We start from the raw sequence: 16,006 nt of genomic DNA on the forward strand, positions 1-16,006 counted from the left end.
CATAAAAACTGCAAACGTATTTGGCCTGGAATTTATTTTTTGTATTGCTTCCAGGACTTTGTTATACAAGCTTCCTTAGTGCATCAGGCATGGATATTTTTTCAAGTTATTAATGAATAATGTTGACACAGTAAAATCAGGTATTATATAACAATCTATGTAAAATGCTAAGAATCACTGATAAAAGTGCTGCTTTGAAATGCTTTTTATTAATGATGGGAGTTCTTGATATTCAACCTTTTCTGCTGCAAATTTATGTTTAGACAAGTTTTTATTTGGTTTTTTTATTGGTTGAATGCTACACTGCTATACATTGAATATATATATATTCTTTCCTCCACATTTACCTTGAAACTGTATTTCCATCTTTTATTTTTAAATCAAGCTAATTAATAATTTTTTTAATCCAGTCCACAAATTCTGTGACTCTAACATACACCCCAGGACGATGGGGCAGTGCACACTTATAGCCAAAGGATACCACACCCGCCAAAAACCATCTGCCATTGTCTTCACACATCAGGGGTCCACCTGAATCTCCCTGAAATAGTAAAATTAAGGGTCACAAAAATAAAAAATTGCCATCCTTAAGATCATTTTCATTCTTCACAAAGTTTTGTCTTTGTGAATGCCACAGCTTATTCTCATGCATGAGAAATAGGACACACATGAAGACATACTTGAAGGAAAACAACCTCTTTATTGTTTTTTGTGTTTTAAATGTATGTGGTTCTAAACTCCTAGTGTGTTTATACATGTGCTCCAGGAGTTGGGGGACACATTTTAATTAGAGCGGCTCTGAGAGCCAGATGCCTGAAGCGCCTCACGCATCAGCATCCCTCTGCTTGAAAATGGTGGTGGGGATGCTTTATCTAATGTTCATTGAATGAGTTTTAGATAAAGCAACCCTGCCACCATTTTGGAGGATACCCTTGTTTAATACTCTTTGCTGCTTTCAAGGTTTTATATCAGTCTTTCCTGCTAGGAGATGGGAGAGTGCTATTAGAAGGGGCTACGCCTCAATATCTTTTGTAATTTTCCTCATAAGAGATTTCTTGCAGACATATCAGCTTGGCATTTAAGCTCTGCGTGCTTCATTTCCAGAAGCATGCACTTTTTCTTTGTGAGATGGTCACTCAAAACCTAAGTAGTTCAATACATAGCATTTCCAGTCTTTTCATCCAATTTGAAGTTTCCCCCCATCCCTCCTATTCTTTTTCATGGGAGGAGGGTCCAAAATAGATTGCCAGGTTTAAAACATATATCTTGATACATTATGAAATAGGTGACCCTCTGTGAGAAGAAATTACACTCACAGACAGTGACTGGTAAGGTTTTAATGAGTACAAGACAAGATTGTGAGTTATTTAGCAATTAGAAGCAGAGTTACATTAGTAATGAACATGTATTGTTGTTATTTACCTGACAGGAATCTATTCCTCCTTTGTCATAACCTGCACACATCATATGTCCAGTGATATTATATTCTGGCATCTGTTGTTGGCATTTCTCATTTGTTATTAGAGGCACCTCCGTTTCTTGCAATATGCTTGCAGGGGAACCTTATTCAAAATACAAAGCATACCTGATCAAAATGTATAGTATACTCAGTAATCATCATTCTTACTGGCTGTGTCTGCACAAGATGCTGACTGCACAGTTGTTACTGCACAGTCATTTAATACTTGTATAAACAAGTGTGCAGTAATAACACTGCAGAGTTACTGAGTAGTAGCATCACCAAATGGCTTTTTCATAACCCTGACTGCGCGGTAGCCTGAGATAAACTGTGCAGTAGTGTCACATCATGCTTTCTGCTATGTGACACTACTGTGCAGTAGTCATGGGCTACTGCACAGTTGATGTCTCATGTAGACACAGCCACTAATTCCAGGATTTTACTCTTCTTACAAGCACTGCAGAGGATCTGATTCACCTCTGTATTATTCCAATTTATTTTGGTATAACTCCACTGAAATGTATTTAGGATCTTATAAGATTCTTGTCACTATGGTATCATTAATGGATTTTTCTGCTCTCTGAGGTAGGGAATTATTATTCCCATTTTTACAGAGGGAAGTCAGGCATGAGTAGATCATGTGGATCCATGATTGTGGATGGAGGTGAGCTGAGCTAAGAATTTAGTGCAAGCTTTCTGAGTCCCATCCTTGCATCACGTCCATTAAGATACGTTTCCTGTTCAACTCTGCTATAAAACTGGAGTAGCACCTGTAATGACACTCTGTGTTTCTATAATAGAGCTAACTACTAAATGAGTTTTCTGAAACATTAACGAAAATCATTAAGATAAATTACTATTTTTTTGTTGATCTCATAGCTAGTAAAAATTGGCTTGGACCCTGTTGCTTGGAGTATGTTACAGTAAAATCCCTGTTATTCAGGATTTTATTAACCAGAATTCTCTGTTAAACAGAATTTCAGCAGTGGGATGCACATGGCACCACACCCCAACACTTTCCAGTCTGCTGTACCACTTTCTTCCCTGGCTGTGTGTGCATCCCTCCCACCCTGCTGCAGCAGCCTGTGGCCGGGTTACCCTGGAATTTGCGGGGAGGCGGGGAGTGGCACGCGGATGGATGTAAAGGGGGGGGACCCGATCCTGGCACCAGCACCTCTCACCCCACCTGGGGTCAGAGCCAGGAGCCCTGTACTCTCAGGCAGTGGCTCCAGCCACTCCCCCCTACCCCCTGTGCAGCTCTTGCTACCCCTCTCCCCCCGCTTTACATCCGGCCAGAAACCCTCAGGTAACCAGCACCCCCCATTCCCTATCTGTGCCAGATAACAGGGATTTTACTATATGTGACTTTTGATGGGTCAGTTAAAAACCTTATTTTATGTTCAAACCTTATGATTTTGAGTATAGCTCAGCAAAAGTGGAGCTGAACATCTGCACATTTCTCACTGGACACGTCTACATGTATGTATTAATGCAATACAATAAACTCTGGAGCTTATTGCTCCAGAGTTTATTGCTCCCAAGTGTGTGTTTGCATGTGTGCCTGGGGTGACAGCATGTTGAGCTGAGCCAGAGCAGCCCTGGCTGGCAGGGAGCCTGGGGAGGTCATGTGCGCTGGTGCGGAGTTTATTAGTCCTGCTTATTTACAATTACTATCCTGCTGCAGAGTAAATTAGTTTACTCCAAACTAATAAGGGCTCATGTGTAGATGCAGAGACATTTACTATGCAGTTAATTAGTCTACTACACAGTAAGCATCTTGTGTAGAGGTGCCCAGTGACTCCAGATTGATATTTGCTTTACAAATCAAAATGGAAATTCCCAGCCTTGAAACCTGCCTGAGCTCCAGTAAATGAACTAGTGTCTTTCTTGCATAAGCTTCACTGCTAATAGTAAATACTTCACAAACCATGTGCTTCCATTAACTTCTCTGTATAGCCTCATCTATGTCTCAGTGCAAAATTCTAGGCTCCAGAGCCAAATTTGGCCTTGTCTGTAGTAATAATCAACAAACAGTGGAATTGGCAGTACAGTGCAACTGCAATAAAGGGTCTGCTCATTTTTAAGTGGCAAAATTTCATTGTGTATAAGATCATAGGGGTAGATCATAGGAAAGTAGAATGGAAGTGACTTTAAAAGGTCATCTAATCCAGCATCCTGCTCAAGTAAAGATCATCTGTAAGCCATGAAGTATTTGTATAACTTGTTCTTGAAAATTTTCAGGGATGGAGATTGCATGACTTCTCTAGGTAGCCTGTTCCAATGCTTGACCATCCACATAGTTACAAAGTTCCTCCTAATCTCCAACCTAAATTTAAGGCCATTGCTTCTTGTCCTGTTTCCAAGAGCCACAAAGAATAGTCTTATCTCCATCCTTTCTATAAGTGCCCTGCAGGTATTTGACGGCTGTTATCAAATCTTCCCCACCCCAGTTTCTCCATGCGTGCGTCTCAGGATCATAAGGGCATGTCTACACTGTCTTGGTGAAACATACCTCACCTCATATTGTACTTCATTTGGTCCTGCACTGCATGCAATATACTGTGTTCCCGCAATTAGGCAATGTAGCTGCCTTGGAGAAGCTCTGAGAGGGTAAGCACCAACAAATGTGCCTGAAAGAGAACCTATGAGCTGTGCAAGGCATACTCTTAGGATATCTCTACAAGTGATAACAACTGTGGCCTGTTTCATGTAGGCACTCCTAAGGATGGCAACAAGCAGTGATGATGACCTAAAAATCAGATGCAGACTGAAATCTGGCATAAAAATTCCTGTGTGAGATATTTGCTTTTATTTTATTAGAAAAAAGTATTTGAGAGATTTTTAAAATATTTGCCACAGAAAATGTGTACATAACATTTCCTTTCCATTAACATTGTTTGGTGCAATGGAGATTGACATTGCATAAAGAGCATCCATTCCTAGTTCAGAAACATTAAAAGCAAACCTGAATTTCAGTTTTTAAGTTTGAAACAGGGTACAATAAACAGTTCTCTTTCCCTGTAGTCTTTCAGAACATTACGTCCTCTTTTCTGGTTTCTACTTCTACATGATCATAGTACAACATATGAAAAACTAGGTGCTCATTCAGACTAAAATTTTGGATTAGCTAATAATGAGAATGGCTTCCTCTTAGAGATAAGCTGAAAACAAATCCTTCCATCTGAATTCTCCTTGAGATTAGTGTTCGAAATCTGGATCTGAGATGCACATCTTTGTGCCTTTCACTAATATGCTGACAAGTAATAGACATAAAGGGAGTGTTTACACATGCATTTAAGGACAACTAAATTTAATGCACATTAAGGTAATGTGTGTTAAGTGATTTTTGGCAGGTGTCTACACATGCAGAGACTTGGCACTAAAGTTAGTGCCCTTGTCACTAAAGTTAGTACCAATCCCTGCAGCCCTGCCATGTTACCCTAGTGGCAGGTCAGACTTGGCACTAAGTTAGTGCTGGGTCATGTCTACACATACATTAATGTGCTTTAACTAATCACGCCTGAATATGATTCTGCAATTAGCTTAATTTTGCCATTTTTAATGCACATTAAGGGCATGCACGTGTAGATGTGCACCTGTAATGCTCATTACATTAGGATAGTGTACACTAATGTGTCTCGTGTAGACATGCCAATAGAATATTATTCCCTTACATAGAACTCCTTACTCTAGTTACTTTTCCACTAGCCTACTGGGTGATATTGAACACATCACTACATCTCTCACCTCAGTTCCCCTCTCTGCACAAACAGATGATCATAACAATCATTTCAAATCTTAAAATAAAAACAGTTCTTTTGACATCAAGACCAGAATCTGCCACATTAATTTGTGTAGTATAATAGTTTTCAAAATGTGATGACTCACCTTCATTTGTAGTTTTACCCCATCCAGCAATAGAGCAATTAATTCCTGGCAAAAAATCCTTACTCTTTTCTGGTAAGCAAATAGGCTGTATGTAATCTGTGAAAGAAAATGAATCAATTTTGCTTGCTTCTAGTATTCTGGGTTTTTTTATATCACTAAGCAAAATGCACATCAATCCAATTACTCCTTTCCTTATTTAGGCAAGGCTCCCAAATAGTGTAGGACTGTGTCTACAAGGAATCTTTGGCTTGTATAAACTAGTACATGTATTCCATAATCCCGTAATATCCAAATAAAATCAGGATAATTACAGCTGGATCAGTTTAAATCATGCAGATTAAAAGTATCATATAAGAAAATACTAATACCCTTACCTGTAAAATTTACTTTGTATTGAAGATGCATCATAGCAATGTCATTGTTTTTTGTGCGCTTATCATAATGGGGGTTTATGATAATTTGATCAATCACTTGAATTACTGTCTGTGGATATGTCAGATTCAAAACAGTATGCAAACCAAGTGCAGCATTCCATTTAGATGGTATTAAATTCCTCCTAGACAATAAAATGAATATTCACAATTATTTACAAACAATGAAGATCTTGAAATATGTCCCTATTAAATGTGTTAACTTTTAAACCTGTGACTGTGTGTATGTAAATACACACACACATAAACTACTCTCTCTATATTTATATTTATAAATAGTGCATTGTGTCACATTACCTGAAATAGTATCCTGTAATTTGACAGTGCTTACAGTTTTCTGATTGCACTGTTGATGTAAAGTTTATTACTACTGGCTTTTTGATACATTTTTGCTACGGAGGTAATTGTACAATATTTACATTTAACAACTTGGATAATGGCACAATTATTGATACACTCCAACACAAATATTACTATTCTTTAATCATATAAATTAAAAATCCCCATGAAATTCATAATCTCCTTTTCATCCCATAGAAATTTACCATATTTATTGCATACTAAGATGAGGTTTGTGTGTGCACATCTTTTTCGTATGTGTGTCAGTACCATAAGAGCATGTCTATACCAGCTCTGTAAAACACAAGCTGCAGGGGGAGACAGGCTGCAGGTGCAGAGATGGCATGAAGGAGGGGGACAGTAGAGACTGGGGTAGAGTGGGGGGAGCAGAGGCTAGGGGGCAGGAGGGGAGGGCCGTCCAAAAATTAGATTCTATACATGTAAAATGATAACAAGTTTATAAATATTTATAACTAATGTTTCAGTTCTAAATTTATAAATAATTATTTGGGTCATCTTAAATTCAAGGTCATTTTAGATTTGAGTAAATATGGTGGTATAATATAACTATGAATACTAAGCATTGCCAGGCTACACAGGAGCATGATAGACTTAAATGAGTTTGTCTTTTCACCTATAACTGGAAAAAAATAAGTTGTATAAAAGCAAAAAACAAAGCCACTAGAATGTAACAGAAACACAATATTTAAGTGATAAAAATTTGACACGTTCATTTATTCCTGAGCTGTATACATCTTATTTAATTTAGAGACTGCTATGTATTTGGATTTGTTTTAAGTGCCCTTTATATGAGTTGGTTTCCAAAAATTATAAATATGTTTTTAGTGTGGTCAGTTTGGAACATCTGAACAGATTTTTCCTGATTTTTCAATTTAAATTACATTTTACTTTAATGCTCAGAGCTAAGACTTTAATCGTGCAGCCTTTATTTATTAAATACTCCCAGCGAAGTCAATGAAATACAGTAAAACTTTATTTGAGAAACTCTGAAGATAATTAGGGTCTTACCTAAGCAAGAGTTAAAGAAGAATCACCTTGTATTATTATTATTATTACTACCCAGTTATATATAATGGTGGATCTACTGTGGTTTTCCTACTCAGGGTACTCCCATCCTTAACTCTTATTATAGACGTAAAAATAACATATTGTAGAAAAGCATTTTAAATCATGCTTCACCTTCTGACATTCTTTTAACATAGTGAAAGACAGGTGACATGCAGGTGTTATATTTCTGTCAGGAGAATTGCTGTTTTCCAGGTTGAAACTAGGAACTTACAAGTGTTCATTCAATTACTCCCAATTGCCTTGATTTTTCAGAGTCTTTGGAAAGGCTTCCTTGTTCTACTTCACCCTCCACTCAGGTCCCAGGGGATAGGACAGAATAAACAGGTGTTCTGAGTCTGCCTTGGATCCTACCCAGCTCACCCCCCTCCCATTTGATGTTCTGCCATTCAGTTACTGTTAAATCTATTAAATCTGGAAAATACAGGAAGAGGAGCTTAAGTCAACCTACATATCCTACAATCCCAAGACTGAGGCATATAGAATATGCTATCAGGACTGCATTCAGGTTCTCTGGATTTGTAGTGTCTGGGTACCATAGCGCAGTTAATGCCATGCTGGCCAGGAACACGGAAGGAAAAGGGAGTTTAAAAAAACTTGCACAGAAGGAAAAGCTGTTCACTTCTGTTGATCCCAAAATAAGGACTACATTGTTTTCCCATGTAACAAAATGCTCCTTTAATATCCATCCTCTCTAATGTTGGGGGGCGGGGAGTGGCAGGGTAGAAAAATGAATGTACAGCTTTTCGTTTCCCATAGTAGTCTGAAGTGCTTGATAATTACATATACTAAAGTAACTTCTATATTCTTTTTAGAATCAGATTTTTTCAATGTTTATTTTATATATATCTTAGACATCTATCTTGAATATTTACTTTGAGGAAACATGCCCTCTCCAGGAGAAAGATCTTCCAGTGAGAAGATACCTGTGAGAGAGTTTCCTTTGTGTGACTGAATACTTGGAGTCTGCTCCATTTCTTTGGGGGCAGAGGAGTGGTCTGGAGAAGGTATGGGGGCACTGGTCTTCTCCAATTGCCTCCAAGTTTGGACTGAGAAGAGAGTAGAGGAGTTACCTGCTACTCCCCACCTCTTTCCCAGACTGGGGACTCCCCAGTCTGAGGAATGGGTTGGGGGCTTTGTCCCACTGGCCCACTCTGCTCATGATTCAGTCTATGGGAGGAGAGTAGAGAGGCAGGATGTCCCCAGTCTGGGGAAACACAGGGCCCGAGTCTACAAATGGTGTGAGTGTTTGGTTCCCTGGGGACAAGGTCATATATCTTGACTTCAAAAAAGCTTTTGATCTGGTATCCCATGATCACCTCTTGGCCAAACTGGCCAGTTGTGGCCTTGGCTCCACCATGATCTGCTGGCTGGGAAATTGGCTCCGTCGTCGGACCCAGAGGGTTGTAATTGATGGCAGTCACTCATCGTGGTGCCCTGTGACCAGTGGGGTCCCTCAAGGCTCTGTCCTGGGACCCATCCTGTTCAACATCTTCATTAATGATGTGGACATTGAAGTCAGGAGTGGACTGGCCAAGTTCGCCGATGACACCAAACTTTGGGGCAAAGCATCCATGCCAGAAGATAGGCAGGTGATCCAGGCTGACCTGGACAAGCTCAGCAAATGGGCGGACGAAAACCTGATGGTGTTTAACACCGAAAAATGCAAGGTTCTCCACCTTGGGAGGAAAAACCTGCAGCTTCCTTATAGGCTCGGCAGTGCTATGTTGGATAGCACTACAGAAGAAAGAGACTTGGGGGTCATCATTGACCACAAGATGAACATGAGCCTGCAATGCGATGCTGCAGCTAATAAAGTGACCAAAACACTGGCTTGCATCCATAGATGCTTCTCGAGCAAATCCCGGGACGTCATTCTCCCCTTGTACTCGGCTTTGGTGAGGCCGCAGCTGGTGTACTGCGTCCAGTTTTGGGCTCCACAATTCAAAAAGGATGTGGAGAAGCTTGAGAGAGTCCAGAGGAGAGCCACGCGCATGATCAGAGGTCAGGAAAACAGATCTTATGATGACAGGCTGAGAGCCATGAGACTCTTTAGCCTGGAAAAGCGCAGGCTCAGGGGTGATCTGATGGCCACCTACAAGTTTATCAGGGGCGACCACCAGGATCTGGGGGAACGTTTGTTCACCAGAGCGCCCCAAGGGATGACGAGGTCGAACGGTCACAAACTCCTGCAAGACCGTTTCAGGCTGGACATAAGGAAGAATTTCTTTACTGTCCGAGCCCCCAAGGTCTGGAACAGTCTGCCAGCGGAGGTGGTTCAAGCACCTACATTGAACACCTTCAAGAGTAAATTGGATGCTTATCTTGCTGGGATCCTATGACCCCAGCTGACCTCCTGCCCTTTGGGCAGGGGGCTGGACTCGATCTCCCGAGGTCCCTTCCAGCCCTGATGTCTATGAAATAAGTAGTGGTGGTGCACCTTGAACTGCTGCTGCTCATCCCCTGGGAACACCCATGCCATGCGTGCTTTGGTGCACAGCAAGTTACCTTGGGTGGGGTAGGGAAGGCTGGGGCCAGCCCTGGGCTGACTCGAGCAGCCTTACCTGGGCCCCTGGGGTCCTCCCAGAGCTGCAGCAGTAGCAATTCTGCTACACAGAGCCTGACTGGCAGCCATAGAGCGACTCTGGGTGGCCCAGCTCCACATTTGAGAGGCATGCGCTGCCCATGGATGTACAGCTCTGCTTTTTTTTCCCACGGGATTTTTTGACCTCTGGATATCCAGGGGTCAAAAATACCTGTGGGGAAAAAAAAAAGAAGCTGAGCTGTATATGTATGGGCAGTGCTCCTTTGCAGCGCGGAGAACATCTGAGTGTGTAGTGTGTGGTGCTGCAGATGTGTTTGTGGCACCACATACTGCACAGCCATCCTTGTCTGGATGCAGCTAGGGAGTCTATCCCTGCTGCTCCACTCCCTGCTTTCCAAGAATGGGAGGATTAGAGAAGCCACTCCTCAGTCTGGGAAAGAGGTTGAGAGCAGGGGAGAGGGGGCAGCTGCAGGCTGAATGTCTGTAGTGTTCCTTCTTCTAGAAAGACTTCTAGCAGAGGACATTTCTGAGAAGTCTCTACCACTAAGAATGAATAGCTATTCATACTGGGAGACCCTGTTCTGAGCTGATCTGTGCATCAGTACAGATCAATCACGTTTCAGACAACATGGAATCTACCTTGATAAGATATAATAACATTCCTTACACAACAAGCTAAATTGGAAGTGTGTAAAGAAAGCACCCCCTTATTTATAGATTAATTATAAATATTTCAGTGTCAATTTCATATATTTAAACACACATGGCTTTCCATTTTTTTAAATGTATTTATTTTTTATATATTCCTGTATAAAAATGTATATATATTCTTATAGCTCAAGAAATGTGGCTAAGAGCAAGTGAAAGAACCATGAGCCTGTCTCCACTGCCTAATAACAATGCAGATCATAATTAAATGATGATCTGGGTTCTCAGGTGTCCATATCACTGACTTCATGTTATCCTCATATTGCTATAGACTTTCTGATGTAAAAATTGGAACAAAACCATGACCTGGTGGTACACGAGATCATCACAATATTAACTTTAAATGGGGAAGAAGGAAAAGAACGAGAGAAATGTTTGAAAAAGCTACAGAAATATCAAGCAAAAGGTAAGGCAGAGTGGCATCTTAGGGCACCTATACATGAGCATGGAGGCTGCTCCAATGTGCTGGCAATTGCCATACTCCAACAGCCTCCTGCATCTAATGTATCAATATCCTATCCTCACACTTAAAAATGGTGGCAGGGGTGCTTGAACTAAAGCTTGTCAAACGAGCTTTAGTTCAAGCACCCCCACTGCCATTTTAAAGCATGGGAACACTGATACATGAGATGCAGCAATGCTTTAATTAGACCAGTTCTCGAAGCTACTCTAATTGAAGCTCTGCTCCCCCTCCAGCTCCCACAGCATGTGTAAAAATGCTCTTAGAGGCTAAGCATCTGAACAAGTAGAGTGTTGCCTACAAAAACGCATGCCTCTATGAACCTTTTAGTCTCTAAAGTGCCACCTTGCCCTATGTTCTGCATGACTTCAGACTAACATGGCTAACCACCTGTCCAGAAATGTCAAGAATCCGTTACACATTTGCCCTTTTTATTCCAGTTACTTTCCACTAATGGCATTCCAAGCGGTTTTATTATTTCATAGGATTTTCAAGAACTTGATCTGAATAATTTATCTGATGGGTCTATTAAACCATTAAATAATTCATTTTCAAGTTTGGAAATGCATAAACAGTAACAGTGGTTAAAAAACAAAATAATTTAAGCATGAAAATTTACTTAGCAGCTGTAAAAAAATCGTGTAGTATTAAAAATCCAGACATAGGCCCCCTTTCTGCAGTTGGAATCTATATAAGTACAAGAATTGCTCTGTGCAAACCATGTTCTGTCAGGGTACTTGCATCTGCTGTGAGGAGGGGTCATTATGATTGATGTATTAACTCAAGGACAAAGTAAACATTACCCATATACACAGTGTGCTGCCGAGACCAGCCATTCATCACTGACAAGGGAAGCTCCACAAAAATGTCTGTTATTATAATGTAGTGAGACTATCCAAGGCCAAGCGCCTATGTTGGCATCATTTCCTCCTACAATCCTTGCACTGTTCTTCTGAGTTATCAGTGTTTTTCCACATGCTAAAAGTACAAAGCATAAAAAAAGAAAAAAAGAAGGGGAGGTGGGGGGAATCTGAAATGAGTTGATCATTTTTTAAAGATGAGTCCAAGATTTCCATTTAAAAACTGGGATTAGAACAAATCATCCTTTATATATGGGAGCTCTTGAATAATTGTTTTGGGCTTAGACTGATCTTTATTGTAATTTCAAAGAACACAAAATGTTCCTGTTTTTAATTAATGTACAAGTACCTCTTATACTTTGCCACTAAAATCACTGATACCATGTATACATGGATTTTCTGGACTGGAATAATTTGAGTTTGAAAGTTAAATTATTTCATATTTACTTACGTTTATTGTTACACTGCAGATGAATCACTAAATTATTGAGACACTGTTTGCTAGAATAAAAAACACAGGCAAATCAGTTAACTGGATATAGACTGGATAACACTACATGAGCTTCATTTAACCTTATTTTTCACAACCAAACTTTCTTATTTGACAGCAATAGTACACCAGTAATATATGGTATTTTAGCTGCAGTACCCAATCCTGAAGTATATATTTTTCCTATTGGAAATATAAGACATGGCTATTGCATACGAAGTTACCCCTTTGAAGGACTCTGAATTAAACACTGTATATTATAGTAATGAGTAGCCTAACGTTTTAGAGAAACAAACTCTCCCTATATAACATTTTAAAAATAAAAGCAACTGTTTTTTCTGATGACTTTTAGGTGTTTTCAAAGTCTTGCCACTAGAGATCAGTGTAACCAAAGAATTTTTAAATAAGTTAGATACTGTGTAGCTTTTTATTGAGATGCTGCTGCACTGTGTAGACTATATGTGGGCACATATCACATAGAAATTTAAGAATTATTTAGCAAAGATATAAAACTAGAGCCCTGAAGAGCAAGAGACCACAGATCAAAACTACTCAAGCATTTCTGATACCCAGAGGCTTTAATATTATTTCCTTAGTTTGTAATGAATCTGAGCACTGGGACAGTGCCTGTGCCACCAATTAAATCTGATACACACAAAAATATATCAGGACAGGAAGTCAGCCAAGGATGAGTTTACAGCACAAGTTTTTCTACACTCTTTTTCTAAACAGATTAAAATAGCGTGATTTTATATGTGTGTGTGTGTGTGTGTATTGTGTGTATATATATATAAGCATTTCTTCAGTAACAACAACATCTGAACCAATATTGTAATTTACCATTATTTTATAATTTCTGCATTTCAGCCTCATTCTATTCCAAGTCTTCTGCATAATCCCTAAAATGTAATTTACAAAGGTAGGGCCAAATTCTGTTGTTTTTATCCAAATTTCCATATACTTCATCAGACCATGCAACCCCCCCTGGGCACTTAGTCACCTGCCAGGAAAGTTGGTAACGATGGTGCAGAAATGTGACAGGGGAACATATCTGATCCTGCAGAAATGTGTAACACCTAGGAACTTTTGTGAATTAATTACTTCTTCATAAAAGTACTATACATCAGTATAACAGGATGCAGAAGATGCATGAACAATCTACCCTTTATGCCAGGGGTTGTCAATCGGGGGTGCATGTATCCCCAGGGGTACTTGGGAAGGCCCTAGGGAGTATGCGCAGGCAGGCAGGGACAGAGCACCGCTACCTCCCAGGAGCAGGTTCAGGGCAGAGCAGGGCGAGGGCAGCAGCACCTTTCTGTGGGCCACACAAGCACCACCTAGCTGGTCGGGTGGGGTGGGGAGGGAAATGTGCATGCAACGGCAACCGCTGCTGCCATCCACCACCCCGCACCACTGCACCATGTTTGGCAGTGTGCCCGCCTCTCCACCCGGTCTGGCTCCCAGGGGTACACTTATTAAAAAAAGGATGAAAACTCCTGTCTTATGCAAACAAGCAGACTGCATGACAGAGCATATTAGCTCATTCAGCAGGGTGCAGAGCTGCTTTCATGCTGATGCAACATCTAGCATGTTGGATAATTTCTTATTCTCTCCATTTCCAGCAGCAGGAGCTATGAATTGGGATAGAGGCTCACTGGGATCTCTTTTCCACTAACAGCACTCACTAACTGATATGACAGAAAGGATTTCAAGTAAATAGGTCCCAGCTTTGACTTCTTTCAGAGCTGTCAGCTTGGAGCCTGGTGTTAAACTTGCTTTCCCCTTTATCATTCCCCTGGCTACCACTTGTGTAGCTGAGGAGAATCTATTGCATTGCTTTCCCACTGAGATACTAAAGAGGCAAAACACATGTGGATAGCCTTTCCCCCATTCATTCTCCATGGCAATTTTGTCACAATATAAATGGCTCTTGGGGTGGGCAGAGACACTAACGTATTATAAAACTAGTGACTCTTTCCTCTTGGGAGGTATCTGTGGCTATGAACTGTTAGTAACAAACTTGCTGGGGAGATATTGTCCTAAGAACTGTTTAGGACTACACTTCAGCAATGCCTTTATGGTAAGACTTTGCCCAATACAAATGTTATCCTTCTGCCAGGAACCCAAGTGAATCAGACAAGAATAGTAGATTTATTTCTGGATCTAATCTTACGGTGCTTAATCAATCAACATTCCCATTGACTTCAGGAGTTTTGTCTGAATAACATCTGAATGCAAAATGTTGGAACTGGTCCATGGATACTGGTCCATGGTCAATTTTAAAATAAGCACATTCTAATCATCTGTTCAATCAATTACAGAACAACTTCCTTAGGATATAATGGTCTCACCCTATAAAGCAATCCCTATCCATATCTTTCACTATGCAAGCAATCTATTTTTGTAAAAAAATTAGGATTAATGTTCTTTTCCATGTCCTCTTGCTCTCCTCATTTTTCTGTGCCTAACAGAAGACATCTTGAAATCAGAGACTGCTCTTTAAAATATATCAATTGTTGTTATAAAAAAAGATGGAAAATGGCTGAAAAAGTTAATTTATTACAGCCTCCTGTGAGACTGATAAATATTTGGGAGTTACACAGTGTGCTTATAGCATAAAATGTAACAGTCTTCTCACAGTGGGTAACACATTTGACAGCAAATTAAATATACTTTATAGCCATCATGATCAGTAGCAATCCCTCAATTTGAGGGTGATCGTCACCTGAGAATGGGAATGATGACTGCATTGTAAACCTGGATCTTGGTGTCTTTCTGGAGATTGCAAGCAATAAAAACACACTAATGGAATTTCCCAAAGGAGGCATTTTGACACTGAATTCTGTGCTGGATGTCCACATCAGTGTTTGCTTTTTGAGAGAGGTAGCTACTGAGATAAGGCAAGATCTTAACTACCTCCAGGATCTTTGCCTCGGTGACAATTTGAGGAGACAAGTCATATTCCTGGCCTGGAGCAGGCTGATAGAGAACTTTAAATTTATCAGTGTTGAAAGAGAAGTTCAAAGTTCAGTAGGCTTCTGAAAAGAAATTTAGTGCAGTCTAGAGGTTCTCCTCAGTGGGCGCATCTACACGTGCAAATAATCTGGGAGCATTTTACTCTAGAGTAAACTACTCTAGAGTAAACTCTCCTGGCCATGCATCTACACATGCAGGGACATGGGAGAAGATTTGCTGCTCCTAGCAGAAGACTGCTCCTGCTCCCTGCGGCCCTGCACCAGGCTTCTGCCTACACCAGGGGGTGCTGGAGGCTCTGGCCATAGATGACTGTAGATGGCAGCCATCTTTAAAAGGCAGCCCTGCATGCTGCTCCCTGGTCAGATGTTTTTCTGGCTGGGAGCAGTGTGCAGAGTGTGCATACAGCATGAGGTGGCTCTCTTGTTTCAGCTTCTCCCTCCCTGTGCCATGGCTATTCCAGCCTCTGCCCCATTAATGATGTCCACCACCCTGGGCTCCTGCTGGCCATGGTGCTGGCCCTGGCAGGCTCCCCTGCAAGGTGGACACCCATCAGCAGGGGCCAGGATGCTAGGAGAGGTTCTAGCCAACTACCTCCTCCTGCACTCCCCTGTTGCAGCCTGCCTGGACAGCCATCTATAGACCTCAGCCCCACTGCACACCCCAGCACCATGCTCATGGTGGACAGTTCTCCAAAAGCAGTTTATTCCCATCCACAGACATATACCCCCTTCCTCCCTCCTTTCCCAACAAGAGACCCTGTCCCT

General features: G+C 40.9%; 1 protein-coding gene across 2 annotated transcripts in view; it reads right to left on the reverse strand.

The window, feature by feature from the left end:
• Positions 1–385: 385 nt before the first annotated feature.
• TMPRSS15 (transmembrane serine protease 15) overlaps positions 386–16,006 on the reverse strand; it is a 102,775-nt gene continuing 87,154 nt past the window's right edge. For both annotated transcript variants that reach the window (XM_090031628.1, XM_090031629.1), the window contains 6 exons: positions 12,228–12,277; positions 11,720–11,894; positions 5,722–5,903; positions 5,348–5,443; positions 1,423–1,562; positions 386–541 (listed from right to left, as the gene is read on the reverse strand). In XM_090031628.1, coding sequence (XP_089887754.1) covers positions 386–541; positions 1,423–1,562; positions 5,348–5,443; positions 5,722–5,903; positions 11,720–11,894; positions 12,228–12,277 — 799 coding nt within the window. The remainder of the gene's footprint in view (positions 542–1,422; positions 1,563–5,347; positions 5,444–5,721; positions 5,904–11,719; positions 11,895–12,227; positions 12,278–16,006) is intronic.

This window comes from Crocodylus siamensis, chromosome 1, assembly GCF_052110815.1.
Source record: "Crocodylus siamensis isolate JL-2025a chromosome 1, ASM5211081v1, whole genome shotgun sequence".
NCBI classification, from domain to species: domain Eukaryota; kingdom Metazoa; phylum Chordata; order Crocodylia; family Crocodylidae; genus Crocodylus; species Crocodylus siamensis.